The sequence below is a fragment of the Channa argus genome, chromosome 24 (assembly GCF_033026475.1).
Source record: "Channa argus isolate prfri chromosome 24, Channa argus male v1.0, whole genome shotgun sequence".
In the NCBI taxonomy this organism is placed as follows: domain Eukaryota; kingdom Metazoa; phylum Chordata; class Actinopteri; order Anabantiformes; family Channidae; genus Channa; species Channa argus.
The window spans coordinates 8,380,626-8,394,320 of NC_090220.1; the positions used below are offsets into that span (position 1 = coordinate 8,380,626).

The following is a 13,695-nucleotide window of genomic DNA, read 5'->3' on the forward strand; positions in this document are numbered from 1 at the left end:
AAATTAAGTTGAAAAAGGGGGAGGTAACACAATGAAGCCTGTTTTCCCAAGTCAGATCAGTTTCATTAATCAAATTTCTGCCGGGGGACTGATCAAATTCAGCACATTCAGCACAACAGTTTTTCATGAGGGAATAAAAGTGAATAATTAAATGTCTGCTTTCATTATTTCCAGAAGTATTTCATTTAATAATCATGTGTAATGTAAATAACAGAATAGCAACATTTGACATGAGTTAGGAGAACATTTAGTTCTGCTGTACAAATTTTCATTTTGGCCGTGGTAAATCATCAGACTATAAGAAATCAGTTTCTTTTGACAAACAATGATGAGTACAAAAAGGCTTCTTTCATTCTTTCACTGCTTTGCTTTAATGTGACAACTCCCCCCCCCCCCCCCCCCCCAAAAAAAAGACGTGCTACCCAACCTCCCACCAGTAAACTAGCCAAGCAAATTTGTAGCTGCCTGTCTTCACAGTATGAGTCTCATACATCATCTTGGCTTGCCAATAACAAGCAAACAAAAGTCAGCCTTGTCAGAATCTTCTGCTTTTGTGCTTTTGTCAGCACAGTCAGTTCGAGTGGTCTCCCAGCATGTACACAAATTACACTTTTGATTTCATCTGTAAACACAAATGGGGTTCATTGACAGTACTGTAACCTGAGGCTTTGATTGACATTTTTATCTTGTGCCGTTTAATTTAGGCCCTCAATTATGTGACAAAAGAGTTGGCATTGCAGTGCAGCTAAATCTTTAGGGGTCATTTGGTCGATTTCTCTAATCAGTTTTTACAACAAAATTAGGAGTGACCTAATGGATGAAGAGGTTGAGTTTCAACATTGGATGCAGACCATGAGACCATGTGGTGAAATGCAATAACAAGAGCAATTCACAGGGCATGCTCACGACATTATCCAAATAACTTTCTTATAAGAAACTTATTTTAGTGATATCATGTATCTATATATTTTGGTCAAGTATTTCAGCATTCTTGTGTATTGACCATACATTTATTGTTCTTGCATGAGTTGCCTTTGAATTGACTCCAGGTAACAGGTCCAGCCTCCACTATAATATTTATGCTAAAGTGGACTGTGAGCAGTCTTTATCTTTTACTTATAAAATGTACTGATAAAATAGAGACTAACAGAACTACCCTAATGTCATAGACTCTAATGTGCACCGCACAATACAAAGCATTTTGCTATTTCCCAACCTAATTATTAGATAGAGCTATAAAAGCCCTGTCCAGCCCACTCTATTCACCGGTTATGTCCATAACTATACATGAAAATAGCCTGTGGGAAACCTTTGTTAAAAAACTTACACTGGATCCATGACTTGCTGAAAATAACAGACCATCTCCAGGATAACTCTTATAAATAAGATTTTTTTAAGAACTAGAGAAAACCAGTAGAAAACAACAACATCTATGAGTCATTTCTGCCTGGCTTTCGTATGCACCCACAGCAGAGAGGCCACCCTACTCAAGGGGACCAATGACATCCGGTTGGGTTTGGATGTAGGGATGTGCTTAGTTCTTGTTCTTTTGGATCTCAGCACTGCTTTTGATACAGTCAATGAATATAGTTTATTGGCCAGACTGAGGCACTGGTTAGGAATAACAGGTAATGGTTAAAATGGTTCTCCTCAGACCTGTCAATCAGAATGTTCTGTGTCTCCTGTGACAATCATATGTTTTAATTTTCTGCTGTTAATTAAAATGTTGCTCAAGGTATAGTCTTGGGACAGATATTATTCTTTTTAAATATGCCTTTACTTGAATATATTGTTTGTAAACATCCTGTTTTATTTCACCATTATGTGGATGGTACACTGCTGTATCTGTCTGTCAAAGTCTCTGATTATGGCCTGATGAATTCTGTACATGACTACCTATGTGAGATAAAAAGCTGGATGACCCCAAACTTTTTGCAGCTCAATGCAAGGAAAATGGAGATTGCTGTAATGGGTCCCCACTGCATGGAATAAAATATCCTGCCATCTACTGGTCTCCTGTCAGAACAGCTTGTTGCGAAGAATCTTGGTGTTTGGTTCGACAGTAACTTAAGTTTTGAGCCGCACTTTACAAAAATTTTTCAGTTGTGCTGTTGTCTTCACCCGCCTCAACCACCACACTTAAAGTGATAGACATAGACATATTTATCTAACTATCTAAAGTGTCTAATTATGCCACAACACTGTGATAGTGAACCTATTTTGTATGCTGCTCCATTATCATGGCATCTAAATACACCTAAATAGATCTTAGCATGAATGAATTACCAAAGAGGCCAGTCAGCCACAGGGCAAGGGGCAAAAGTTGTCTGGGGTCCTCTGGACCTTTGTATCTGAAAGATATTTTTTATTGGAAGTCACTTAAAAGATGTACAATAAAATGACCATAAAGGAGAAAAACTGTAACAAAAAGACATGAAACATAACCACAAAGACCACAATCCAGTGAATAATGACCACAAAGATGTGCAGAAATTCTAAAGAGACACAGCAAAACAAACCAAAACTAAGACCAGAGAAAAAAAACAAAAAAAACAAAACAAAACAAAAAAACAACAAAACAAAACAGGAATCTGGAGGAAAGTGCCTGTCTGAACTGAGCCATTTTTTTTTATTTTAGTTATAACTGTTCAATTCCTTCTAAGTGTATTTTGCACAAAAGTACACTTAAAAATAAATTCATACAAGTTTATAAAAAACAAATATGATAGACAAGCTCAGTAGGTATTAATGTCACCGTACTGCAAAATGATGCTCCTTGTATTTCCTCACACTGTGTCTATCTTGTTACTTGTTTTACTACTTGAAAGTGAGTTTTTTTTGTGCAGGGCACAGTTTTAATGAACAATGTGTTTGTAAATTAATATAGAAGTAAGATCACAAATAAATTAAAATAAAACAGGAGTAGAGCTAGATCAAAGTATGGCATGCATTTACTCTCCTAAAGGAATTATGATTCCTTTTCATTTGAAGTTGTTTATGTGATATATGAAACACAAGAACTTACTTTCAAGTAACACGATACACACAGTGTGAGGAAACACAAGGAGCATCATTTTGCACTACAGTGACATTAACACCTACTGAGCTTGTCTAACTCAATCATATTGTTTTTTATAAACTTGTATGAATTTATTTTTACAGAACTGGAGATTTTTTCCTCCATCAGTACACACATCAGCCACAGCTAACATCAGAATCATTAAAAGGATTATACCAGTAATTCATCTAACATTAAAGAATATTTTTGCAATTTCCAAGTCCTAAAACAGTTTGCTTGTCCAGATAGCACAAGGGCTCATGTTTTCATTGAACATTTGGAGCATCAAGTGTTTCGATTTATTTATTTCTTTAATCACTTAGCTGTTGTTAATGCTGCTCATCCTGTGCCAAACTCAACCTCATATTTCAATCTAAATGCAAAAGTACGGAAACCCAGTCCAATGACCACTGTGGCCACCCATGTTCAACTATTATGACTAGGGTCTTTGATCAGTGTAGCCATTGCGTTTCTAAGCCTGGCCAGTATTAAATCGTGTCTTCAACAATGTCAAAACAGAACTCCTGCAAGGCCAGGCTTCAGCCCACGATGGGGCGTCATGTCCAAGCAGCACAGGGCTAATGGAAAGCAACCCGACCTCTAATTTTGGCCTTCATGATCCCCCTGAGAGGCAGAGCTTTAGGGTAATTCCTTCCTGAGAGAAAAGTAAGAGGCCAAGGCAACACCAGGATCTCAATTTGAGGATTGTGCCCCCCTCGTGTGTGTTGCAATGATAGCATCCCAGGGATATATATACAAATGTGCATAATAGAGCACAGCCAGGCAGCAGTTAGAAAAAATCTTTTGGCCTCGAAACTGCCCAGTTTGTTTGTCCCATGATAATACCCCAATTTTTCCGCGATCTGTCTCCAGATCTTGCATAGCTCGGTGAAATACCCACTTGTTGGCTAACAAACCTTAACCTAATTCAAGCCTATGTAAGGATTAAAAATTGCCTTGTTCAATTTCGTTTTACCCCATCGAGTTTATTTACCAAACTTTCTGAAAGGACGGCAAACATTGCTCCATCTGCTTGATTTAACATGAACGGAATCACATTCTTTTTGGATAAGTGCACCAACTTTGCCCAAAATCTTTAATGGATTTTCAGTGCGGTGGGAGCTGGGTGGGGCGGCGACGGTATCCATATCACAAACAGAGGGCGAGATGACTGAGGATGTGAACAGCAAGCCAGAAGTTCTGCTTGACTGCTTCCGAATACAGAATTTCCCAGAGAAGAGCACTCCCCGTCCCCTCTGCAGATTCAAAAACCAAGCACCCTGAGCTTTCGGCTCACACCTCTTTGCCCTTGCATTGCTCTCTCTTTCTCTATCTCACCCGCCCCCATCTCTTTATATGTCCAGCTGGCTGCGCCACAAAGACTCGGGTTCCCAGTTTCAAATGATCCTTAAACCCCCACATGCTTTGTTCTGCTCATTTTCCCACTCCCCAGAGACAGAGTTTAGTAGCAAAAATGAAAATGAGGAAAGGATAGAAGGGGAGAGAAGGATGGGAAGGCAAGAAAGAAAGATTAAAGGGGTGAGACAGTGTAAGAGTGTGTGAGAACGAGAGAGTAAGCCAAGGACTACTGACAGATCTTCTAGACCCAGACTTAAAGGACTGCAAAGACCTTGAGTCTGTAGACCTTAAGACAGTGAGGAATTGGTGTTAACACCTTTTGCAATGTGACCTTGAAATAAAACCTGCAGCATAATATTCTTAAAGAGGCAATTTTTCTGAGAAATCAGTGTAAGACCACAAAAAGGTTTTAGTTGAACTAAAAGTGAATATCATCACCAGCTGAAGCACCAGTTTCTGAGGGGACTAAGACCATGTTTTGCGGTAATCATGCGCTCAATTTCAGGCAGCCAGTCCCTCCAGGTTGAAAGATTTCGTGTCCTATACCCCACCCTGTTGAAATCCCCCAGTTTCTTAGCCTGTGTGAAATCATGCGGTGGATTGTTGTGCAGAAAGAGGACCACAGTATGGAGATGTGGGCCGGAACTAATAGGATTGGTTTTGATTCATTAGATTCTCTTTCATCATCCTGGTTGGAATTCCACTCCACGTCTCCTCAGGCTTCACACTTTTAAAATGGTGGTGGGAGGGGGGCAAGTGTTTATAATTGGACCTCTACACTGCAAAAGCTCATTACTCTCTATGGAATCATTTATACCCCATGGATTCAGCATCAGACCCATGTGAATGCTGCCCTGTGTTTGTCAAAATTCTGACAACACAGCGCATGGGATGATCCAGTGGTTAGCAAAATCTGGAAACAAAATGTATCATTAAATATATAATGGCTAAAGGCAGTGGTGCTTGTACATAGCTTCTACATGCCTGTTCATAGAGAACGAAACTGTCGGTCATTTACATGTACATTATAAGGTCTCCTCTAAAAATAACCAAGTTGACAAAGTTGCAGCCCAACCCTAACCCTAACCTGTGCTTAATCCTCAGGCACACACTTTTCACAGGAAGCAAAACTCACATACTAGCAGCAGAAGTGGCAGAAGTAAACTAAATCAATACTCACATAAGAGTCCAAGTATTTCCCTGTTTCCGGTCTCTAAGCTAAGTTAGCTACTAGCAATAGCTTCACACCTACTGTAGATCTGTCATCAATAATACTCATTTAACTCTCTGCATGAACAGGAGAAACCAGTATTCTACAAAATTCAACAACTCTGCTTTCCACAGCTCTGATTTTCTACTGTACAAAATTCCACAGCTCTGCTATCGATACAACTCAAACAGCAAAATGTGTCAAGGTGCCAAGACATCCATTTGGTAAAATTTTACAAAAGCTGCCAAACTAAATGCAAAAAAAAAATACCAAAAACAACGTGCTACAAAATAACGTGCCCAAGATGTAGGTTTCACAAAGGAATATTTTTGGCAATGTTGTCAGATATTTATAAGCAGTATCAGATCCCCCCCACCACCTTTTGTCATAAGAAAAAAAGTGTGCAGGAGGAAAAGAATAGAAAGATACACAATGTCTAAGGGAAGACAAAGAGGGAATTCTGTACAAAACAACACTGCATATTTGATTTGTCTAACTCCGAGAGCTAAAAGCAAACATTTACTTCAGATAAACATTTACAGGACTGTGGATTTTGTTCCACATCACCTGAATTTGAAGCATGTCAGGACTGCAGGGGAGTCCATATAATACTGTACTGTAGTATGAACTGGGTAGTCACCATGAATCAACCGCATGTTGATCCTCAAAAAATAAGGAGTGGGAAAACTCAACTAATCAGGATGGTTGCTTGGCAGAGAACAGATGTACATGCAATACAAAAAGACTATTTTATTTGCAGTTGAGTGTTTGATGCATTAAATGATCCAAAAAAACACTGTCACTGTTGGATATCTAATTTCTGTACATAAACAGGCCACGTCCAACAAACAGTTGGCCATGTAGACGACACTGGCAGTCCTGTTGTTTCAGTTTGGGATCCATTCTGTGGTCTGTTTCCACACCAAGGACGGAAGGGACACTTGCCAGGACCTGCTTGTCTTAAGTTGTGTACAGCAGTGATGTGATCCCCATGCCAGCTCTGACCCTGGCAGCTCTAGTGTGTTCTTAAAGCCTTGGCATAGACTGGCTCCAAGAAATGAAACGGGAGAAGCATGAAGAACGCCACCAGGAAGACGGTGCTCACCACTGCCAGCAGTAAGTAACGGCCAATGAACAAGGTGTCCACTATCTGCAGAGCAAAGAAGGAGTAGATCAGTTCAATGTTTGGACTTATTTAATTACTTACTAATGTACCTAGTCAACAGTATGTAGTTTCCACTATTAGCCACTTGATGTCATAAGAGAGCTTTCCCAAAGCCTCTCTGTACAGGGTAATATTGTGATTTTTATTATTATCATTATTTTTTATTACTTTATTATTATTTTATTATTTTTTAAGGTCTAATTTTAAAGAGAGACCTGATATTGTGAATGGGAATTCTACAGACACAAGGAATAATCTAGTGTTGCCTACTACTTATTGCCTTTTTGTTACTGCAGTTGGATGTTTAGTCTCCCGCATCTTCCTGCACAGTGGAGCTCAAAAGAAACTGTTCATCCGCCAGGTTCATTTAGTGAATGTGGAACCCTTAGACACAAATGGTTTGGAGTTTAATTATCAGAAGCAAAACGAGGAGAGAATGTTGCAAGCGGTGCATCAAATGCTACAAGCTATCGTATAATGCTACATAGCAGTTATAGATTCCTTCTCTGTAGGAATGTGACCTGTATATTTATGCTATTTGTTTAAATGCACAGCTGCACAAGCTATTCCCTGTTTGTTGTCTCGCTGGTTCTCTTTTGTTCTGTCCTGCTTTTCACTATCATGTGTTCCATATTATGTACAGTGGGCGAGGTGGGATAGGCCCTGGACCTTGGGCTGATTTTACACACGCACATTCACACCTTCTCCAATTCATCTATACTTTTAAACAGTTTTGTGGGAAGAAACAGAAAAACCTGTGTGCCATGAGTTTATTATCTAGAGGGATAATGAGTCAGGACAATGGCAATTCTAGTGCGAAAGAGAAAAAGCACATAAATTATGGAAACAACATTGGCCCTGCTGTTTCCTAATTCAAGAAAAGTTTTTCGTTTATAAAGTTGCCATTGATAGATTTAAGCAACACTTTACTGGTGGCTCTGAGTTAATATTTAGATCATAAGCCACCCATGAATATGTAAGTACAAACTGTGAAAATGCCCTTAAGCCACATAATACCAGAAGCGCAGCAGCCTTACTGCTGACTAAAGAGAGATTTCACAGGGATGGCTGTGGAATAAGATGTGGTCTGAGTGTGTGTATAAATTGTCTGGTCTCTAGTAGAGGTGGGGATGATGTGTGCAGTCTCCTATAGATGCATTTAACACATCTCACTTTTTAATTTGCCAATTACGCAGCAAGCGGGAACCCAAAGTGTTGGCCATGTTTTATTAATGTGCCATTGAACGCACAGGTGGGAGCAGACAGGCAGGCGGGGGCCAGGGGGCTGGGAGAGAGTGGTCTGGGACTGGCCTAATTGGCACTATGATATTTTACTTTTGTTTAACAGCAAGAGGTTAGACATAGTCCACACACACACAAACACGCGCACACACACACACACACACACACACACACACAGGTATTTCTGAATGTCTATTGAAAATTTGTCTAAAACAAAGCATGACATGAATATATATTGTAGGTCCCCCCATATGTCCCATACTCTACTCGAAAAGTATAGTAGTTTAAAAGGTTTACATGTTTCAGTAGTTCTCTAAATATGTTTATTAATTATCAAGCTGAAACACCACTTAGATCATGCATTCTGACATTTCTGAAAAACTGTCTGACATGTCTCTATTGCCCTCAAACCTTTTTGCTGAAGCATCTGTGAAGTGTGTGAAGCAAAGATCCCATGAGTTACCTCAGTTTTTGTAGGTTTTTCCCTATGTGACATTGGGAATGACTAAATAATGTCCTTTATGACCTCATAAAAGGAAAGTTCAAGTGTATTCATCTGCAAAGACGGAAAAACAACTGGGGAGAGAGAGTGGACTTTAATCATATTTTTGCCACACACACACGCACACACACACAAACAGGAAATCCATGTGAATGTACAAAATTATCAAAACGTGGATTTTGCATAATGCGGGACCTTTAAATACTGTTCATAACAATACATTATTTAGTAATCATTATGTGTTCTTTAAAGTCCTTTTTTGATATTTTTGTTTAAAATATTAAAGCTAAGTCGCAGCGGAACCTTGATATACTGTATCCAAAAAGCTGAACTTTCATTTGTGACGCATCTCTTTGGAGTGACTAAATCTTTTTTTTTTGTATTTAATGGTGTGCAAGTCTAGTCCAGATTTGTTCGAGAAACCTTTAAAAGTGAATAAGAGTATAAAAGTAAATGTAAAAATAAAAGTAAAGAAAAAATAGTTGTAAAAGACTTCTGTTACCTAGCAACCTAGTATTTTCAAAGTAGGAATGCTTTGAAACAAATTTAGTGGACTAAAAAGTACTCATTTTCCCTGTAATATGCAGTGTGTAAATTTAAAACTAGCACAAAATTAAAACACTATAATTAAGTAAACGTTTCTCAAGATGGTACCTAAGTACTGTGCTTGAGTAAGTAGTGTGCTGTTCGTTTTTTCTTTCCAAATTTGAATATCAGGGCATAACACTATACTGTCTATATTAACCAAAAACATCACAGTCTATTAAAGTGATCATTGTTTATACTGTATGCACCATGACATCTTGCTTGTATGTCCCGACTATATGTCGAAGTGTCTCTGGGAAAGACACTGAACCCGCAACAGCCCTTTCCCATCCCCAGCTGTGCAGTGCCGGTCCAAGCCCGGTAGAAATTGGGGAGGGTTACGTCAGGAAGGGCATCCGGCGTAAAAACTGTGCCAAATCAACATGCGGACAATGATCTGCTGTAGCGACCCTGAACTCACGGGATAAGCCCAAATGACAAAAATAAAAACAAAAAAACATTTTTATTCTAAATTACCCACCACCTCTGATTTTACTACTTGAATTAGTGTTGTATGGTGTGTATGTGTGTATTTGTGTGTGTGTGTGTCCAATAAAAAGCAGAAATAAACAACAGATGGATATAGTGAGTTAATAAAGAAAACAACAGGCTTTATAGTTGTTACCATCTACAAACAGGTGAGCTGTTTTCTGTAATAAATTATTTGTAGTACTCAGTGTACTTAGTCTCGATTTAGAAAAAAAATATAGTCTTTTGTAATTTAATAAAGATTGCAAAATCTACATTTAGCTCCCATAATAAAGTGTCTCTGCATTTCATGAGATTTCATTTGTAACCTAGTGAAAACACTGGAATGCATTACTTGAGTAGTTGTAGTTTTATTTTACTCATCAGCCTTGTACAGAAATCCAGTAAGTCTTATTCTGTTTTCTGTAGCTGGTCTGGTATCTGCCGTTGCACAAAGGCTATAAAACATGAGCTGCCCAGGACGGGGCTTTGCTCTGCTATTTCTATGGTGTGGCAGCTTGCTTGGCAGATCTGGCTGGCTTATTGGCACAACCTGGAGGCAACATGGGGGGAGTGTTTGTTCTGTGTTGCTGTTGGACTAAGATAAAGCAGAGCAGGCTTTTACGACATGCACATACACAGACATGCACACACTATTTACAGGCATTCAGTTCTGTGAATACTGTCTTATATGAGAATTAGGGTTTTATTTGGGAAAGATTGTTCATACGCTCCTAACTTAAACTTAAATACAGTCTATATCATCAATCAATATGAATGAATAAGTCAGCACCAACAGCACAGTATCTAAGCTTTGCTTTTTAGGGTTTAGCCCATGCACATACACACACAGGCACAAAATGTATTTGTGATGAAGATACCTTTGTTCTATTGTGATCACTGATAATCATGTAACAAAAATTGCTTTTTTTCTTTGGTTGTGCATCAAAAGAATAGATGTTGCCATGTAACTGACTAAAACTCATTTCTAGGAGCTCAAAAAAGCGCATAAGATAACCATCCACCTTTATTTAGGAGCTCTTTTTCATTTTTTCTTTTTTTTACTGTGGTCTGTACCCAAAACATTTGGTGGTAATTAAAGCCAAATGGCCTCACAACAAGGCTGAAAACATCCCAGGCCTGTTTTTATTTTCAACTGAAGCACATTATGTAGTCATTATGCATTAGCCACAATTAACAGATCTCTGTGCATTTGATGCAATAAATGGTCTAAACTAACAATTATTTTTTTATGATGGTTTAACTGGCCTAATCCATAGGCAGGATATTGGATATGAATATAGTTATAGACAGTCTACAAATATCGGCTAATTAAAGGGATATACTGGACTGAATATTCGAGTTGTAAAAGTGTGAGATCAGTGACTGGAGCTCACCTTTATCTCACTGAAAGGGGGAGTAGTCTCTGGGCTGCGTGGGAAAAACACAAGTGCCAGAGTGACGGTGAGAGCCAAAACACAAATGGGGATGACTCCTAACCTGGCAAGACAAAAGGCACATTTAAAACAAAGAGGAGTTAATGTTCTCTAAGACTTACAATAAACATATAAGGATAATGGATGATGTAATTATGAAATTCGAATCAAAAGTTCCATTTGGTCTTTTTTTTTTGTGGTTGTAAATAACCATCCAATGATATATTTACACATATCAGGGTAATAATTAACTTTTACAGTCTGGAAATGTAGCCTAATTATTTTTGCTGGTCTCTCTGTGTAAGAAAATATTTAGGTGGTAAGAAATGAGGCTGTTGTAGAAGAATTGTAGGATTTCTGTGAGAAATCTAGTTAAAAATAACTACATTTAAATGATGTTTTTTTTCAATATTTTAAATAAAAGAGTATGTGTTTTTTATGTAATATGTACTTGCTTGGGCACATCTGGGACCATTCTTAAATTGGGATTGATAAATTATTTAAATATTGTTTCATTTAGTTACTTAACAATTCTAGTTATACCTCTCTGAAGACAAAAGTACTAATACCTGTGAAACTTCCTCTTCTGAAGTGTAAAAATTGCTATCTGATGAATTATAAATATGTCGAATTTAAAAAGAAACCTTACCATTGTGTGGTTAAACTATTCAGGTTTCAGAAGTTGAGAGATTTCGGCTGACAAGCAAACAAACATTAAAGTGGAAAACATTTCTAAGGAATCTTGCACCGACAGCTTCACATAAATAGCCTCGATCCGAAAATTAGATCACCAAATATTTTCAGACGGGGTTGTATAAGTGTGTGTAGCTCCTGTGTTCTCGGTTTTCACTCACTTTGCTGATCCTGATGCTCTCAGCAGCATCAACCCAAACACAAGTGCCGCAATCCAAACGACAGCAATGACGAAAACGCCCGTACCTACTTCCAACACGGTGTTTACCATTTCTGTAAAGCAAGTTCACTTCTTGATAGACAGACTAGTTAATCAGACAACGGGGTAACCTATAATTTTGCGTACCTATCTTTATTAAACAGCATTACAGTTAAACAATTCCCAAAGCTGCTATTTCAATACCTTAGCTAAGTTAGCGGGAACTAATCCACCGCGGTGTGTGTGCATTAGCATTTACAGCTGTCCTGGTAACAGCTAAACAGTGTCATCATTAATGGGAAAAGACATATTATGCAACTCAATATGCTATTGTGTTTTCGTGTGCACAGCTGCACAAGCCAAGGGTCCATTTATCTAACAAAGATGAGTTATAAGGTTTAGGCTCGCTCGCTATTGCGCCTTCAACTTCCTGGTAACCATAAACTGCAGTATCATTGGAGGTCCGATTTGAAGGCTAGCCAATCAAATGCGTCGTTACTAAAGTGACGCATTCGGTTATGTTTTTCTGCACAGAGCGCGTTGGAAAGAACTTCACTGAGCTCATCGCTGAGTCGCTTCCCCCTTAAGACATCATGGTTCACTTCTTCTAAACTCTTGTTATCTTAGACTGCGTCGTATTAATGGGACTGCTTGCCAATCAGTGCGGTGTCATTATTAATTATTGGTTGCAGCTAGAAGCTGTATAGTATTGAAGTATTACATTTTAAAGTTTTATTTTTTTAAGGCAAGCTAATATTGCTTATTCTAAATGATATATGTTATTTTATTATGTGGTGGTATCCTAGTAAAATAGGTAGGTGTTGTCTACTATACGCATGTGCACAAAGGGATTACTATTCATTAAGTAGTTGGCATGTAATAAATTAAATAGGTCACTTTTTGTTTTATAACTGGAAGTCGAGGTGAAATGCGCCGTTTGTCATCTCAGTAGAATTTGGCTCTTATTCTCAGCACGGATTCTGAATCCATCCCCTCTCTCCAGTCTCCTCTTCTAGTTCAATTGGAACGCACATCATCCATCATCCCACCTGTCTTTATGAAGCATGCAGTTATTAACGCGTACCGACAGAGGGCTGGTCTGATCCGAGATTCAAAGCCCTGTGTGTTTGTGTGTGTGTATTCTGGTGCTGGTATCGCTGCGTACTTATTGGAAGTAGACATGTTGCCTTTAATTGGCCCTCGTAAGACCCATGCATGCAGTGTTTATTGAAGATTTCAATGCTGCCAAAGCAGTGTTACCTAATTAAAAAGCTGACTACTAGAGGGCCCGGACATCTAAAGATATGACTGCAAAAAGAAAAAAGAAAAAGAAAAAAAAAGACAAAAAGAAGCAAAGCCTTCTGCATATTAAGGTCCAAATCCTCGAATAATGTGTAATAATTTTCTCTGAGCTTCATATATTTTACCTTTATTCAACCAGGTGGAGAGCCCTTTGAGCAACCTACCCATAACAGCAGGAGTAGTTGCAGAGCATCATTGGCATTTTATATATAAATCCTAATTGGCAACCTGGACCTAAGTAAAAACAAAAGCTATGCTATAATCAAACAACTAATTGAAATGAATTATTTAATTACTAAATAAACACACATTCAAATAGAGATTATACATATATGTGGGTTTCATACTGCACAGGAATCTTTGCTCAGTTAAATGCAGGCTACTACATTCATCTGAAAATATTGACCAGAATGACTTTGAAGATAGTTGCCCACAGAAAACCAATACCATATTTGCAGGTTTGATGATAGTTAGGC

The 13,695-nt window shown here is 38.3% G+C and overlaps 1 protein-coding gene across 1 annotated transcript; it reads right to left on the reverse strand.

Moving 5' to 3' along the window:
• Positions 1 to 5,961: 5,961 nt before the first annotated feature.
• On the reverse strand, positions 5,962 to 12,366 carry tmem218 (transmembrane protein 218). The gene is made up of 3 exons (XM_067494421.1): positions 11,880 to 12,366; positions 10,987 to 11,089; positions 5,962 to 6,777 (listed from the first exon to the last, which is right to left on the reverse strand). Exons 1-3 carry the CDS (start codon positions 11,987 to 11,989, stop codon positions 6,643 to 6,645), a joined length of 348 nt encoding a protein of 115 aa, XP_067350522.1. The 5' UTR covers positions 11,990 to 12,366; the 3' UTR covers positions 5,962 to 6,642.
• Between the last annotated feature and the right edge of the window lie 1,329 nt (positions 12,367 to 13,695).